We start from the raw sequence: 16,520 nt of genomic DNA on the forward strand, positions 1-16,520 counted from the left end.
CACCAGAGAGCGAGGAGGGGAGAAGCTGCTGAGGTCTGTCAGCTCTCTGACCAAATATCACCATTATCACACAATGTATTTATCTCCTTCTACTATTCCCTCCTGTCCTCTCATACCCCCCCTCACTCTTTCTCCTTCAGAGACTCCCTTTTCTTCATCCTCTTCATCTCCATCTTCATCACTTTCTGCTGCACTCTCTCCTCATCGTCACCCTCTGCTGCTCTGTCTCCTTTCATCTGTCCTCCTCCTTTCTCATTCTTTCCTCCCTCCTTACTCACTCTCTTCTCCTCTGTGACTTCCTTTCTTTTCTTTTCTCTTCTCATCTCTCCCTCCTTCCCATCTTTTGCCTTCCTTGCCCCGCAACCCCACCTCCTTCCTTCTTCTCCTAATCTTATGTCACAGGTTGTTTTCAAACTAATGGGGCTAGCAGTAAGCATCTCCTCTATAGATAAGACCTCTGCCATGTGCTTTGAAGAGAGGTCATCATGTCTGTAGATGAGCAATTACAACGAAAAGAAGTATCTTATTAAACATTGGCATAATCAATGGTTTTGTAAGTTTTCCAGACAGTGTCACAGAACTACATTTTGAAATGAAAAAAAGAAGTCCTCATGAGATTTGATTACCTACCATAGATTGTTAAAGATGGTTGAATCAGTTCATCTGGACACAGATACGTTTCATCACTCATCTAAGTGACCTCTTCAGTCTAAACTGACTTCAGTTATCTCCACCCTTATAAACAATACAGTTGCATAACGACCGAAACCAATGATCAGTTTCATATGCCAATATAGGTGTGTCCATTGCATTGCATATGTCGTTGGTTTCGGTCATTATGCAACTGTATTGTTTATCAGGGTGGGGATACCTGTAGTCAGTTGAGACTGAAGATGTAGCTTAGATGAGTGATGAAACGCATCTGTCAATAAACGTGTCCAGATGAACTGATTCAACCTTCTTTGTCACAGCCCCTCGCCCTTGACACCTGCTCACCCCTCCTTCACCCTGGCACACCTGCTGGCCATCAAGCAATCACCCCCTCTCCCTTGACACCTGCTCACCCCTCCTTCACCCCGGCACACCTGCTGGCCATCAAGCAATCACCCTCACCCTTAAGAAGCCTCCACTGTGGACCAGTCTTCGCTGGAATGTTGCCATTCATGGACTTCAGCCTGCCAGTCTACCTGCCACTGAGCCAACTCCTGCTCTACCCCTGGGATCGGCCACGTCAATAAAGACTTGATTTCTTCCCTTACCTGGTTGTCCCGTCTGCTTTTGGGTTTTTCCAGATACGTGACATTCTTTGATTTTCTTACCTGGATTACTGAGCATGCGTTAAGACACTACCATAGATAAGCACAGACAAAACTTTATTGTCTGATGACTGGTAGTAATTTCCATGACTTGACTGTTCAGGTTGACATCTAGAAAACTATTATACATTTCAAACTGTAAAAATTTGACTCACTGTTACATTTCGAGGGTAGGGGGCAGGGGCTATACTGTGCTAAAAAAGGAAATTTGAACTAGGTTCCCTGCTTTAAGGTTGACTGTTTGATAAAACCCTGCAAAGCAGAATACTATATCTCATATCGTGTCCTTTTCTGAATGTGTCTGAAATTTGTCACACATAATAACAATGAACTAATGACAATAAGAATAGATTTATTTTAGGATTGTCCTTTGTAAGTAATAATTGTCAAAAAAAAAAACCCCACCAGGAATGGACACCAGTTTTTCTGTCTCTGTGTCATATGAAGTTTGGTCAGCGCTCTTGTAACTACAATTGAAATCAACTTTTATCTGTTTCAATAACCATAAACCTTTTTTTTCTTTGGACTCCACAGAGGTCAAAGGCTCTCAAAAACACACACAGATCAACCAAAGCATTAAAACCACTGACAGGTAAGTGAATAACATTGATTATGTCGTTACAACGGCAAATGTCAAGGGGTGGGATATATTAGGTAGCAAGTGAGCAGTCAGTTCTTGAGGTTGATGTGTTGGAAACAGGAAAAATTGGCAAGCAAGGATCTGAGCATGTTTGACGAGGACCAAACTGGGATGGCTAGATGACTGGGTTAGAGCATCTCCAAAACGACAGTTCTTGTGGTGTCAGAGTGCTCATGCTGACCCCTGTCCACTGTGGAGAGCACCTACAATGGGCATGTAGTATGTGTGCGTCAGAACTGGACGAAGGAGCAGTGGAAGAGGGTGGCCTTATCTGATGAATCACATTTTCTTTTATATCATAAGGATGGCCGGGTACATGTGTGCCATTTACCTGGGGTAGAGATCTCACCAGGATGCATTATGAGAAGAAGGCAAGCAGGTGAAGGCAGTGTGATGTTCTGGGCAATGTTCTGCTGGGAAACCTTGGGTTCTAGCATTTATGTGGATGTTAGTTTGACATGTGCCACTGACCTAAACATCATTCTAGATCAGGTGTAATCCTTCATGGCAACGGTATTCCCTGATAGCAGTGGCCTCTTTCAACAGGATAATGCACCCTGCCACACTGCAAAAATCATTCAGGAATGGTTTGAGGAACATGACAAAGAGTTCAAGGTGTTGCCTTGGCCTCCAAATTCCCCAGATATCACTCTAATCAAGCATCTGTGAGATGTGCTGAAAAAACAAGTCCGATCCATGGAGGCCCCACCTTGCAACTTACAGGATTTAAAGGATCTGCTGCTAACATCTTGATGCCAAATTCCAGTAAAACTTTCAGAGGTGTTGGGAGTCCATGTTTTGGTGGCACGAGAGGGACCTACACAACATTAGGTACGTTTTTTAAAGTTTTGGCTGGTAAGTGTAGTTCCAAGGGTAACCGGGCTCCACAACTGCGGCAAGATTTCTGTTCTGGGTGATGCAATGCTTAGTCAAAATAAATAGGAAATCTCAATTATAGATATAATGAGAATAGGATGAATCCATTGAGCATACTAACTATCAAATTCATGAGGTAACAGTTAGAAGCCTAACAATAGTGTGACCTCCAACCCTCCTTAGACCAACTCCCCAAAATAATTAAACTATTGGCAGGAACTCAAAACTAATGAAAGTTATAACACTGAACTTAGCTACATGGAAAGCACATTTGATTAATTCACCAAGCGCCCTGTTTATTTGTTGGTCTCTGAAGCCTTGGTTGCATCATGTTTGGATGTGTGTATGTTACACATTATGACTTATAACTTGTGTATTTTTTTCACACCTCTGATTGGACTGATACCTCTGTGGTTTAATTTGTCATCATCTGACTCTTACAAAGAGGTGTGAACAAATTCCTTTGGTAGAGAGATACCCTAGGCCATTAAGCAGTTGTATTCATTTTATTTAAAGCTTTAGGCAAATAAGGTCTCATCGGCAGTATTAGACCGAGGGGAAAGAAACGGTTTGGTTTTTTTTTTGAGTGTGTGTTTGTGTGTTCCACACAGGGTGACGTAATATGTCTAGTGCAGTAGTGCAGTAGTTAGAGGGAAATACATTCTTGCTTACCCCCTGTTTTTTAACCCCTTGCTTACAGTTTGCTGCTGCTGGTTAGCCCTTTTGGTGAACAAGGAAGCAGCCCAGAGCGTAAGCCTTCCCCTGCCAGTACATAGCCTTCTATTTTGCCAAGACCCTCTTCCAGGCCTCATTGCGGCCACACATGGTGACTGGGCACCTCACAGGCTCAGGCAAAGTTGGTAAGGGATCTCGGAACTGCAGTGGTCCTCAGAGGCTGTTCATGGTCAACCACTGCCCTGCTGCCTTGTGGGAAGTCTATTGAGAGAAAGGCTAGGGGAGCTCACCCCAAGAGAAAAGCAAGGTGTTTGGCGGCACACATTAGGCAGTTCTGTGACAGTCTGGAGTTTCCAGCAGCCTCATGCAGTCATGATGGGTGACTGGTCATCCTAGGTATAAGCCCTTGGCACCAGGACCAACCTGTCATTGCAAAGACAGTGCAACTGAGGACTGCGCACCCCCTGTGGCACTCTAAAAACATTCTTACGTAGGTCTCCACCTCTGATCAGGGTGTACAATATCCGGCCTTATATCCAGTTGAAGTCTGGAGGCGTTGGGGTGTCTGGCGACGGGAGCGGGGTAGAATTGGCCTCAGAGCTCCTAGTCAGAGCCCTGCACATCAGCAGCATGGGGTATATAATAATAATAATAATTATTATTAGCGCTTTTCTAGACACCCAGCTGGGATTGAGTGTCAGCTGCTTTCGGCAGACCCTTGTGTGACTGAGCTGCCCTGTTTAGCAGCTCCTGCCCATCCTTTGAGCGCAGGGAATGAAGCTGCAGTTACTTGGATCATAGAAGGCTTTAGTAGCACTGAAAAAGCCTCTAGTGTCACCTCAGTTGGCCAGTCTCTGGATTTCCAGAGCCTTTTCTTTCCCCCAAGAGTTCTTAAGCTCCCTCACATGTCTCTCAACATCTGCCTTGGCTCTGGAGTAAGACATTCTTTTTGCCTTGTAGGTTACATAATTTTGTCCAGCATGAAAGGCTTTCCTTTTCTTGGAGATGAGCTGTTTCATCTCAGTATCATTCTCATCAAACAGTCCTGATGTCTTCTGGACTTGGTTAGCCCCCTAACCAATTTTTGGGTGTATCCACTGAAAAATGCAAGCAGTTTCTCCACTACTTCATTTGTCCTACTGATTTTGCTATTTTCTGTGCTTCATTCACTTACTGCTAGATTCGCTACTTTTCTTTCTCAGACGATTTTTGTTTGTGGGCAGCCTTTCATCCCTAGGCCATTTATTAGCTTCGAGCTTAGCCTAGCTTAGCAATTAGCTTTATTGCACTTTCAGTCAAACCAACATCATTAAAACGATGGTGTCTGGTGAGTTATCCGCAGTTACAGATAGTCCAAAAGAGTTGAATCAAGTGCAACTGGACTTGGTATATATCCGTGAAGACATTTCGCCTCTCATCCAAGAGGCTACCTCAGTTCGTGCCTTTCTGACTAGACTGGCTGGTGACTCATCACCAGCCAGAACTGAGGAAGCCTCTTGGATGAGAGGCGAAACGTCTTCACGGATATATACCAAGTCCAGTTGCACTTGATTCATCTCCTTTGGATAACCATGACCTGGATGAATGAGAACATTCACAGACAGTTACAGATAGGTTGTCTCTACCAGAGAGACATGTCTGTGAGTTAGAGCAGCTTTTTTCAGCTAGGATTTGACAGGCACTCCAGGTAGTGCCAGGCCTGACAGTAGACCTGCTATTGTTAGCACTAGCTCAGCCTGATCGGCAGATGCAGTAAGGTTTGTCTCTTTTTGCCATCATGGGAAGGCTCGCAAGAGCAAGCTACCGGTCAAGTGGCCTGATCTGTAGTCACCCCTCCCAACTGAAAACATGTTTTCGCCCCTCAACAGCCCTGTTGGTAGTGCTAGCGGCCAGTGTGCCTCTCCCGCTCCTGTCGATAGGGTAAAGCAATGCACACTAGTGATAGGAGACTCCTCCTCCTCCTCCTACTACTACTACTACTACTACTACTCTTGGCTACTCCCGTTAGGGGTCGCCACAGCAGATCATTCCTTTCCATTTTCTCCCATCTTCTGCATCTTCCTCTGTCACACCAGCCACCTGCATGTCCTCCCTCACCATATCCATAAACCTCCTCTTTTCCTCTTCCCTGGGAGCTCAACATTCAGCATCCTTCTCCCAATATACCCACCATCTCTCCTCCACACATGTCCAAGCCATCTCAATCTTGCCTCTCTTGCTTTGTCTCCAAACCGTCCAACTTGAACGGTCCCTCTAATACAATCATTCCTGATCCTGTCCTTCTTCGTCACTTCCAGTGAAAATCTTAGCATCTTTAACTCTGCCACCTCCAGCTCCGCCTCTTGTCTTTTTGTCAGTGCCACTGTCTCCAAACCATATAACATGGCTGGTTTCACAGCCATCTTGTAAACCTTCCCTTTAACTCTTGCTGGTACACTTCTGTCACAAATCACTCTTGACACTCTTCTCCACCCACTCCACCCTGCCTGCACTCTCTTCTTCACTCTCTTCTGCACTCCCCATTACTTTGGACAGTTGACCCCAAGTGTTTACCCGCAATATTAGATTACCTTTGTCAGCCTAGGTTCAATGTTTACCCGGGGCCAGAGTCTCCGACATAGAGGACAATAGTAGGGTGCTGGCATCATGGAGGGAGAATCAGGGAATCCAGGCACACAGAACCACTACTTTCAGCAACATTGTTATTCATGTCAGCACCAATAATGCTAGGATGAAGCAATCAGAGATCACAAAAGCCAGCCTAGTCAGGACACTTTAGTTTGCCAGAAAGACGTGTCAGCATCGATTAATTCTGGTCCCTTACCCATGAGAGGTAATGATGAGATGTACAGTATTGCATCTCAATGAACCGCCAGCTGGCTTGTTCCTGCAATAAGCAGGGATTTGTTTTTTTGGGTTTTTTTTTTTATAACTAGCCTTCTTTCTGGGGCCACCCTTACCTGCTGAAAGTGGACAGCATTCACCCTACTGGGGATGGTGCTGCTCTTTTGTCTAGCACTATAGATAGCTGTTTACGTTATATTTGACAGTAGAGACTTATCATTCAGAAGTTTACTGGTGATTAGAGAGCTTGCTTGCTTTAAACCTAGTGCGGATGTGGAGTCAACTAGTTTAGTTAATATGCCTAGTCAGGCAATTCTCATAGTATAGATTATCAGATTGACAACTTGGTCTGTAACATTGAGACTGTGTCCCTACCCTGCTGTATTGCTTCAAAGCTCTCCTCTCCTAAATGTGTGAATCACAATAACATAATAATCATTCCTACCACTGGTGGTGGTGAAATGTGCAATGAAGCACCTAATAATCTATTGAACCAAACATCTGATGTTATCAAAAGTGTGACCACACAATGTCCAAAGTGTAGGTCTTCAAAATTGTCAACTAATAATACAAAGTGTCTAATTCCAATTAACATTTCATCTATTGGTAGCTCTGAAGTTCTGCCTACTACTGATCACTTCAACAGGATGCTTAAATTTGGTTTCATAAATATTAGATCACCATCTACCAATGCCTTACTAATAAATGATCTAATTCTTGAACAGAGTTTTGTTATGATTGGGTTGTGTGAAACACGGCTGAAACCAAATATTTTCCTTCCCTTAAATGAAGTTTCCCCACCTGACTATACTTATGCCGATGTAGATCAGGCAAATAAACAAGGTAGGGGTGTCGCCTTTAATCTACTACTACTTTCTTCTGCTTCTGTTAGGGGTCCCCACAGCGAATCATCCATTTCCATTTCTTCCTGTCTTCTGCATCTTCCTCTGTCACACCAGCCACCTGCATGTCCTCCCTCACCATATCCATAAACCTCCTCTTTCGCCTTTCTCTTTTCCTCTTCCCTGGGAGCTCAACATTCAGCATCCTTCTCCCAATATACCCACCATCTCTCCTCCACACATGTCCAAGCCATCTCAATCTTGCCTCTCTTGCTTTGTCTCCAAACCGTCCAACTTGAACGGTCCCTCTAATACAATCATTCCTGATCCTGTCCTTCTTCGTCACTTCCAGTGAAAATCTTAGCATCTTTAACTCTGCCACCTCCAGCTCCGCCTCTTGTCTTTTTGTCAGTGCCACTGTCTCCAAACCATATAACATGGCTGGTTTCACAGCCATCTTGTAAACCTTCCCTTTAACTCTTGCTGGTACACTTCTGTCACAAATCACTCCTGACACTCTTCTCCACCCACTCCACCCTGCCTGCACTCTCTTCTTCACCTCTCTCCTGCACTGCCTGTTACTTTGGACAGTTGACCCCAAGTATTTAAACTCATACGCCTTCATCACCTCCACTCCTTGCATCTTGACCATTCCACTGTCCTCCCCCTCATTCACGCATAGGTATTCCGTCTTGCTCCTACTGACTTTCATTACTCTTCTCTCCAGTGCATACCTCCACCTCTACAGGCTCTCCTCAACCTGCACCGTACTCTCGCTACATATTTATGCTATGGAGGCTATTACACCCTACTTGGAGGCTATTACACCCTACTCTTGCTACAGTATTAAGTATTAATATTAAAGGGTGTAACCTTTAATATTAATACTTAATGCTGAAAGCAACAAAGTTCATCTGATTTTATTTCAAAGTTTTTGTATTTCACAAAAGCAGTCAAACCCACTGATCAGCAACGCACGAGTAGATGGTTTACAACATTTCACAGGATGAGGCCAAGGCTCTAACCAAAGTGTGTGTTGCCGTTCATCATCAGTGTGAATACTGAGCAAAGACTGATGTGTGTTTATACACTCACCGGCCACTTTATTAGGCACACCTTTCCAACTGCTCTTTAACGCAAATTTCTAATCAGCCAATCACATGGCAGCAACTCAATGCATTTAGGCATGTAGACATAGTCAAGACGATCTGCTGCAGTTCAAACCGAGCATCAGAATGGGGAAGAAAGGTGATTTAAGTGACTTTGAACGTGGCATGGTTGTTGGTGCCAGACGGGCTGGTCTTAGTATTTCAGAAACTGCTGATCTACTGGGATTTTCACGCACAACCATCTCTAGGGTTTACAGAGAATGGTCCGAAAAAGAGAAAATATCCAGTGAGCGGCAGTTCTGTGGACGAAAATGCCTTGTTGATGCCAGAGGTCAGGGGAGAATGGCCAGACTGGTTCGAGCTGATAGAAAGGCAACAGTAACTCAAATAACCACTCATTACAACCGAGGTATGCAGAAGAGCATCTCTGAACGCACAACACGTCGAACCTTGAGGCAGATGGGCTACAGCAGCAGAAGACCACACCGGGTGCCACTCCTGTCAGCTAAGAACAGGAAACTGAGGCTACAATTCGCACAGGCTCACCAAAATTGGACAATAGAAGATTGGAAAAACGTTGCCTGGTCTGATGAGTCTCGATTTCTGCTGCGACATTCGGATGGTAGGGTCAGAATTTGGCGTCAACAACATGAAAGCATGGATCCATCCTGCCTTGTATCAACGGTTCAGGCTGCTGGTGGTGGTGTAATGGTGTGGGGGATATTTTCTTGGCACACTTTGGGCCCCTTAGTACCAATTGAGCATCGTGTCAATGCCACAGCTTACCTGAGTATTGTTGCTGACCATGTCCATCCCTTTATGACCACAGTGTTCCCATCTTTTGATGGCTACTTCCAGCAGGATAACGCGCCATGTCATAAAGCTCGAATCATCTCAGACTGGTTTCTTGAACATGACAATGAGTTCACTGTACTCAAATGGCCTCCACAGTCACCAGATCTCAATCCAATAGAGCACCTTTGGGATGCGGTGGACCGGGAGATTCGCATCATGGATGTGCAGCCGACAAATCTGCAGCAACTGCGTGATGCTATCATGTCAATATGGACCAAACTCTCTGAGGAATGTTTCCAGTACCTTGTTGAATCTATGCCACGAAGGATTAAGGCAGTCCTGAAGGCAAAAGGGGGTCCAACCCGGTACTAGGAAGGTGTACCTAATAAAGTGGCCAGTGAGTGTATATGTTCATGTTTTTTTTTCCTGCCTTTAAAAGTGAATAAAAAGATTGAATAGGACGGCATTGAGGTGATTGTAGTTTTCCAGTGAAAACCTCAACACTTTAAACTTGCAGTTCCTCGAGTTTTCTTAACCTTTAATAACTGGTTGACCATGATAGTTCAGAGATTTCAGATGGCACAAAATACAATGTATATTTACTGTGAAGTCTTGGGAGAAAGATCCCTCCTCTGTTGCTCTCCCTGATGTTTCTTCCTATTTTTTCTCCCTGTTAAAGTTTTTTTTTTTTTTTTGGGAGTTTTTCCTTAACCGATGCGAGGGTCTAAGGACAGGGTTGTGTTGCTGTAAAGCCCACTGAGGCTAATTTGTAATTTCTGATAATGGGCTATACAAATACAATTGACTTGAGGACATTCACTATGTTAATATCAATAATGATGGTTTTTATTTCATGTCAGATTTTCTTTTTGACTGTAACCAGATCTGCTTCTTACTAAAATAAAATTAAGGACTATAAAAGGAGGAGGAATGTGACTTGCTTTCTTCAAAGTAAAAAACAGAAAAACAACAGGCCATCTGTTTAGCAGATTATGAAGACAGAGATCAATAGTCAATGAGGTCTTAATTTTGTCTGGCTGAGATGTTCCCCTGTCCTTTGAGTATACACTTTCTAACTCATTTGTGTTACCTCTTAAAACATGTCTTTAAAAGGTGAGCTCACCCTTGTTTCAGCATGTCTTTATTATGCTTTTTCAAAAAGGTATGAATACAATCAGTTAAATCATATTATTATTTAGTATTACTGTTTAGGATAAACTATGTCAGTTTTCTCCATTTTCAACATTCATATTTTTATTTTAACACAAAAAATGTTTACAAATACAAAAAAACCACAGGTAGAAATTGCATAGAATTAACTTCAGTTCTTCATTCCCCATTGAATAAAGGTCCAAAAATAAATGAATAGATTGACAGTTGCATTTTCAAAGCACATTCACAGAGTTAAATGAATAATAACTCAGCACACTTTCTATAAGCAGTTGTAATATGTTGTGGGATTCATTTGTTTCAGAATGTAGTTTTATTATGTTTGATAAACATGATCACAATCAATCAAAGTTCTACAGATGGTTTGAAGCATTTCATATTTTTCTATATTGCTAACTTTTGTCCTGAGCTCTTTTCCTATTTCAGTCAGTCCTATTTAAATATTTGTCAGTATTACAGCTGAGAGTGTATCACTACTATGTCTGTTTGCATTTCCTGAAGTGCGTCTTCAGTTTATTTTCAATTGCATCACTGAACATCTATATTGTTTCTATATTATTCCAGAATTAACCTTTGTGTTATGGCCAATATGAAAATGTGAACTTTCCCTCCATTACGCCAGAGCCCTAGAAAGAGAGAGTTACGTCAACTCCGTAGACGTCATTGGGCCAATTATTTAACAGCAATGGCAGATCATGGGAGCCCCGGATAGTTCCAAACAGTGCGCATAGAATATGTGTCACGTTGGAATATATCTATATATAAATGTAAAAATCTGAAAATATTGGTTAGTAGTTACCAGAAATCACAGCTAAGCAGTTCATTTGAATGACCCACCAAGCTTCGTTTGGAACTATTCGGCGGCTACATGAACCACGTGACCCTCTCGCGTTCTGACCCCTCATTGACGCAACTCTCTCTTTCTAGGGCTCTGCATTATACCAACAGCCTCTTTAAATTATGTTGGCCTTACAGGAGTCAGGCTGCAATATCTGAAGTGAAGCTATGAGTTTAACTGTTTTTCTAAACCACGGGTAGAAAAACGCATAGATTACAGGGTTTAGACAGGAGTTACAGTACAAAAGGCAGGTCACAATGGCCACAGATGAAGCACTGCTCAGTGTGTCCTGGCCTGCGAAAGGCGGATAGTAATATGGACAGAAACACATCAGAAACACTACGATGACAACACCAAGAGTCCTGGCTGCTTTCCTCTCAGATTTCTTAGCAGTTACAGTCACTGTATTCTGCGATGGGACGGATAAAATGTGGGACCTCATGGCACGTGCCTGAGACACAGCCACGACAAACACTCTCATATACAGAACTATGATGACAGTAATGGGACCGATGATGGTCAAAAAAAGGTCAACAGCTCCTGCAATGTAGTCAATCATCAAAACACACTCTCCATAGCAGGAATTATACTTGTCTGGCTGAATAAGGGAGTCTTTTAGTACCAGGCCGTTGTAGAAAAAAGAACAGAACCAGCATATACACACACTGATTTGAACTCTTCTTTGAGTGACTTTGGTGGAATAATACAGAGGGTCGCAAATAGCCACGTAGCGGTCGATAGATATCGGCACCATGTTCCCTACAGAGGCAGAAATAATGATGAAGTTCAGAAACTGGGAACCTATGCACAGAGAGTCACCCAGGAACCAGCAGTCTCCCAAAATGTAGGATCCAAAACGTGGCATCAGGAGACCAACGAGTAGGTCAGAGATGGCCAGGGAGAGAAGGAGGAGGTTGGTGGGTGTATGGAGCTTCCTGGAGGGGGAAAAAATCGGTACAATAACTTGCAATATTATTGTGTTTACAGCAAAACAATAGGCATCTACTAGAATGACTTTCATGTGTTGGAGTAGTGTGATTATGTATAAGCCAATAGAAAGTTCTCTGTGCTTTTGCAATTTGTATATTAATAGCAATTCTTGTGCTACCTTGTAATAAACTTAAAAGAAATACACTTCAATGGTTTTCACAGAGAGTCAAAGAGAGTCACTATCATCAATGTTATTATCAGTGTAGCCCAGTGCTTAATTGAGCTACTGTATGAAGCTACAATAAATAAGATAAATAAATAAGTTACAGTTCATCTGATAAATAAGCTTTATTCTCTTCATGGTTATATACACTGCTATTTACAATGGTTAAAAGTTGAGTGTATCACTTATACAGTAAGCCCTAATGCCAGTTCGCTCATGGGCCTTGTTTATTTCAAGTGTTTACAGTATGGTTGCTGCCCATTGCTAATCTTTTCCTCTATCTGGATGAATATGTCATTCATCCCTTTGTTTTCATTGGTCACTGTTTACTGTAACTAGCCAACCCGTATGTATGCTAAGATAAGGGGCGGGACATAGAAGTTTGACATCGGTGATTTGAGGTAAAGCGGTCAGAAAGCTAGACGACGAAGACGAATGAACCGAAGCTTCTCTGTGTTGTAACGTTAGCTGTTTGTACACAACATTGGATCAACGGATTGTGACTCCTGTGGACTCGTGTGTACTTATAGGATATCCCAGAGGATCGACAGTCGTGGTGTGTGGACCAGTGAAGGAAAGTTCTTCGGGTGGACAACAACGGAGACCGTTTCTCTTCTTGGTGCCTGTGACTGTTCGTGTTGCTGTGTGTGTGAGGATTCTTCGCGCCATTCGTCGCCTCTACTTCTCTGACCTGCGCTCACGGTGGAGCGTCTGTCGCCATTCCCCCCCTCATCTCTGCCTCTTTTCAGCTCTCTTCTCTTCTCCCAGCCCGCTTTGGCTACTCTTTACCCTGGCCCGGGTTCCGTGAGTACCGGTACCCATCCCAAGTCTGCACGTGCTTTTATTTATGCTTGGTCGGTCAGTAAACAAGCGAAGTGGCCCGGACAGTTTTTAGGCCAGCGTTCACTTTCAACAACAGGCCTGCAACGGTAACCGCGGTGACGGACTGTTACAGTGTGTGAGTGTGTGCGTGAATGGGCCGGCCATTTTCTTTAATTTGTGATACATGTACATATTGATTGTACATTGAGTTGACTTGATTTTGGGAATTACTTTGATTATTGATTAGAATTGGAATAGGCTTGTAGCCTATTTGTTTAATTGGATTTTGTATATTGTAAATTATTGTGATCTTTCTATTATTATGTTCATTCACTAATTAATACAAATACACTTTCTTTATTAACCTTTGTGTGGTTAATAAATATTCGCCATTGGTATTTGTATTTAAGGCAAAAGTGTTGCGTCCTTAATTAAATAGATAAGATCCTAAAATATAATTACATTAAAGGTACACAAGGTATATTAAAGGTACACATGGTATATTAAAGGTACGCATGGTATATTAAAGGTACATAAGGAAGTTATTCTAACCACTTCCTCTAGTGGATGGAGGCACTAAGCGTCAAATTTACATAGTTTATCACTTCTGGATAATAGCGCCCAGTATTCATTAGAAGAACTCAGGCCCCGCCCACATGGGAGGGGTATCATCAATATGACTGATAGTAACAGAGACAATAACAAGTGGTGGAAAAATGCATAACAAAAACACATGGAAAAATGCACAACAATTACAAGGAATATGTCTTTGAAATAGGAAGTCGAACATTTTGGTGTTGATTTGAATAAATCAATCCGTTATGGCAGAAAAACGATTGTGACTTTTCTTTTCTTTTCTTTTTTTTAACTTTTTTGACCTTGACTTTGACTTTTACCCAATTACCTTCTAAATTTAATCAGGTCACCTGGGGAACATTGCCCACCTTCCCTGAAATATCCATGCTGTTTGCTGCTGCTATTTTTATGTAAAGTGTTGATGAACAAACACACGGAAATAAATTGCACCCAAAAAAAACCAATACCACTCAGGGCAAGGTTAAAATGGTACTGAATTTCAAAACTGTATCCTGTATGGCAGAATTGGAGCAATACTAAAGAACCTGAGCGTACTTATTAAAAGCCAATTGTTTGTCATTAAATTAACCAACCCATAAGTAATGTCTCCTTGTAAGTTTAACTATTTAATGAATTTTTTAGGCTATGATGAGAAATTTCTGCCTGAAATGGGAGATGGAGATGATGACCAGGAGGTTGAGAGCCACCATCAACAGAGAGATGGAGGACAGCATAATGTGGAGAAACACGGTCTCAGAGTGAGGACGCATCGGCTTCCTGCAGGAGGAGTTGGGGAGTTGTGGAAAGCAGAGCTCACTTCCTTCCAGAGTCTCCATCACCAGAGAGAGAGAAAGAGAGCGAGGAGGGGAGAAGCTGCTGAGGTCTGTCAGCTCTCTGACCAAATATCATTATCAGTCAACGTATTTATCTCTTTCTACTATTCCCCCCTGTCCTCTCATACCCCCCCTCACTCTTTCTCCTTCAGAGACTCCCTTTTCTGCATCCTGTTCATCGCCATCTTCATCACTCTCTGCTGCACTCTCTCCTCATCGTCACCCTCCGCTCCTCTGTCTCCTTTCATTTGTCCTCCTCCTTTCTCATTCTTTCCTCCCTCCTTACTCACTCTCTTCTCCTCTGTGACTTCCTTTCTTTTCTCTTCTCATCTCTCCCTCCTTCCCATCTTTTGCCTTCCTTGCCCCGCAACCTCACCCCCTTCTTTCCTCTCCTAATCTTATGTCACAGATTGTTTTCAAACTACTGGGGTTAGCAGTAAGCCTCTCCTCTATAGATAAGACATCTGCCTTGCGCTTTGAAGAGAGGTCATCATGTCTGTAGATGAGCAATTATAACGAAAGGAAGTAACTTATTAAACATTGGCATAATCAATGGTTTTGTAAGTTTTCCAGACAGTGTCACAGAGCTACATTTTGAAATGAAAAAAAAAGAAGTCCTCATGAGATTTGATTACCTGCCATATATAGTCAAAGATGGTTGAATCAGTTCATCTGGACACAGATACGTTTCATCACTCATCTAAGTGACCTCTTCAGTCTAAACTGACTTCAGGTATCCCCACCCTTATAAACAATACAGTTGCAGAACGACCGAAACCAATGATCAGTTTCATATGCCAATATACAGTGCATCAGGAAAGTATTCACACCCCTTCACTTTCCCCACATTTTGTTATGTTACCGCCTTATTCCAAAATGGATTAAATCCCTTTTTTTTCTCATCAATCTACATACAATACCCCATAATGACAAAGCGAAAAAGGTTTTGTAGAAAGTTTTGCAAATTTATTAAAAATAAAAAACTGAAATATTGCATGCACATAAGTATTCACACCCTTTACTCAGTACTTGGTTGAGGCACTCTTGGCAGCGATTACAGCCTCATGTCTTCTTGGGTATGAAGCTACAAGCTTGGCACACCTATATTTGGGGTATTTTTCCCATTCTTCTCTGCAGATCCTCTCGAGCTCTGTAAGGTTAGATGGGGAGCGTCGCTCCACAGCTATTTTCAGGTCTTTCCAGAGATGTTCAATGGGGTTCAAGTCTGGGCTCTGGCTGGGCCACTCAAGGACATTCACAGACTTGTTCCGAAGCCACTCCTTCGTTGTCTTGGCTGTGTGCTTAGGGTCGTTGTCGTGTTGAAAGGTAAACTTTCGCCCCAGTCTGAGGTCCTGAGCGCTGTGGAGCAGGTTTTCATCAAGGATCTCTCTGTACTTTGCTCCATTCATCTTTCCCTCGATCCTGACCAGTCTCCCAGTTCCTTACGCTGAAGAACATCCCCACAGCATGATGCTGCCACCACCATGCTTCACTGTAGGGATGGTATTAGCAAGGTGATGAGAGGTGCCTGGTTTCCTCCAGACGTGATGTTTGGCATTCAGGCCAAAGAGTTCAATCTTGGTTTCATCAGACCAGAGAATCTTGTTTCTCATGGTCTGAGAGTCCATTAGGTGCTTTCTGGCAAACTCCAAGCAAGCTGTCATGTGCCTTTTACTGAGCAGAGGCTTCCGTCTGTCCACTCTACCATAAAGGCCTGATTGGTGGAGTGCTGCAGAGATGGTTGTCCTTCTGGAAGGTTCTCCCATCTCCACAGAGGAATGCTGGAGCTCTGTCTGAGTGACCATCGGGTACTTGGTCACCTCCCTGACCAGGGCCCTTCTCCCCCAATTGCTCAGTTTGGCTGGGTGGCCAGCTCTAGGAAGAGTCCTGGTGGATCCAAACTTCTTCCATTTACGAATGATGGAGACCACTGTGCTCTTCGGGACCTTCAAAGCTGTAGAAATGTTTTTGTACCCTTCCCCAGATCTGTGCCTCAATACAATCCGGTCTCGGAGGTCCATAGACAATTCC

General features: G+C 43.1%; 1 protein-coding gene across 1 annotated transcript; it reads right to left on the minus strand.

Moving 5' to 3' along the window:
- Window positions 1–11,220: 11,220 nt before the first annotated feature.
- On the minus strand, window positions 11,221–14,492 carry LOC130120931 (trace amine-associated receptor 13c-like). Its single transcript, XM_056289748.1, has 2 exons — window positions 14,320–14,492; window positions 11,221–12,040 (listed from the first exon to the last, which is right to left on the minus strand). The coding sequence occupies exons 1-2, from the start codon at window positions 14,490–14,492 to the stop codon at window positions 11,221–11,223; spliced, it is 993 nt and encodes a 330-aa protein (XP_056145723.1).
- Between the last annotated feature and the right edge of the window lie 2,028 nt (window positions 14,493–16,520).

The sequence above is a fragment of the Lampris incognitus genome, chromosome 11 (genome assembly GCF_029633865.1).
Source record: "Lampris incognitus isolate fLamInc1 chromosome 11, fLamInc1.hap2, whole genome shotgun sequence".
Taxonomy (NCBI): Eukaryota; Metazoa; Chordata; class Actinopteri; order Lampriformes; family Lampridae; genus Lampris; species Lampris incognitus.

Coding starts and splice junctions, on each gene's coding strand:
- LOC130120931 (XM_056289748.1), bottom strand. CDS start 14,492: ATGGAGACTCTGGAAGGAAGTGAGCTCTGCTTTCCACAACTCCCCAAC. Junction 12,041..14,319: donor ATCTCCATCTCCCATTTCAG/GCAGAAATTTCT, acceptor TTCCCCCTCCAG/GAAGCTCCATACACCCACCA.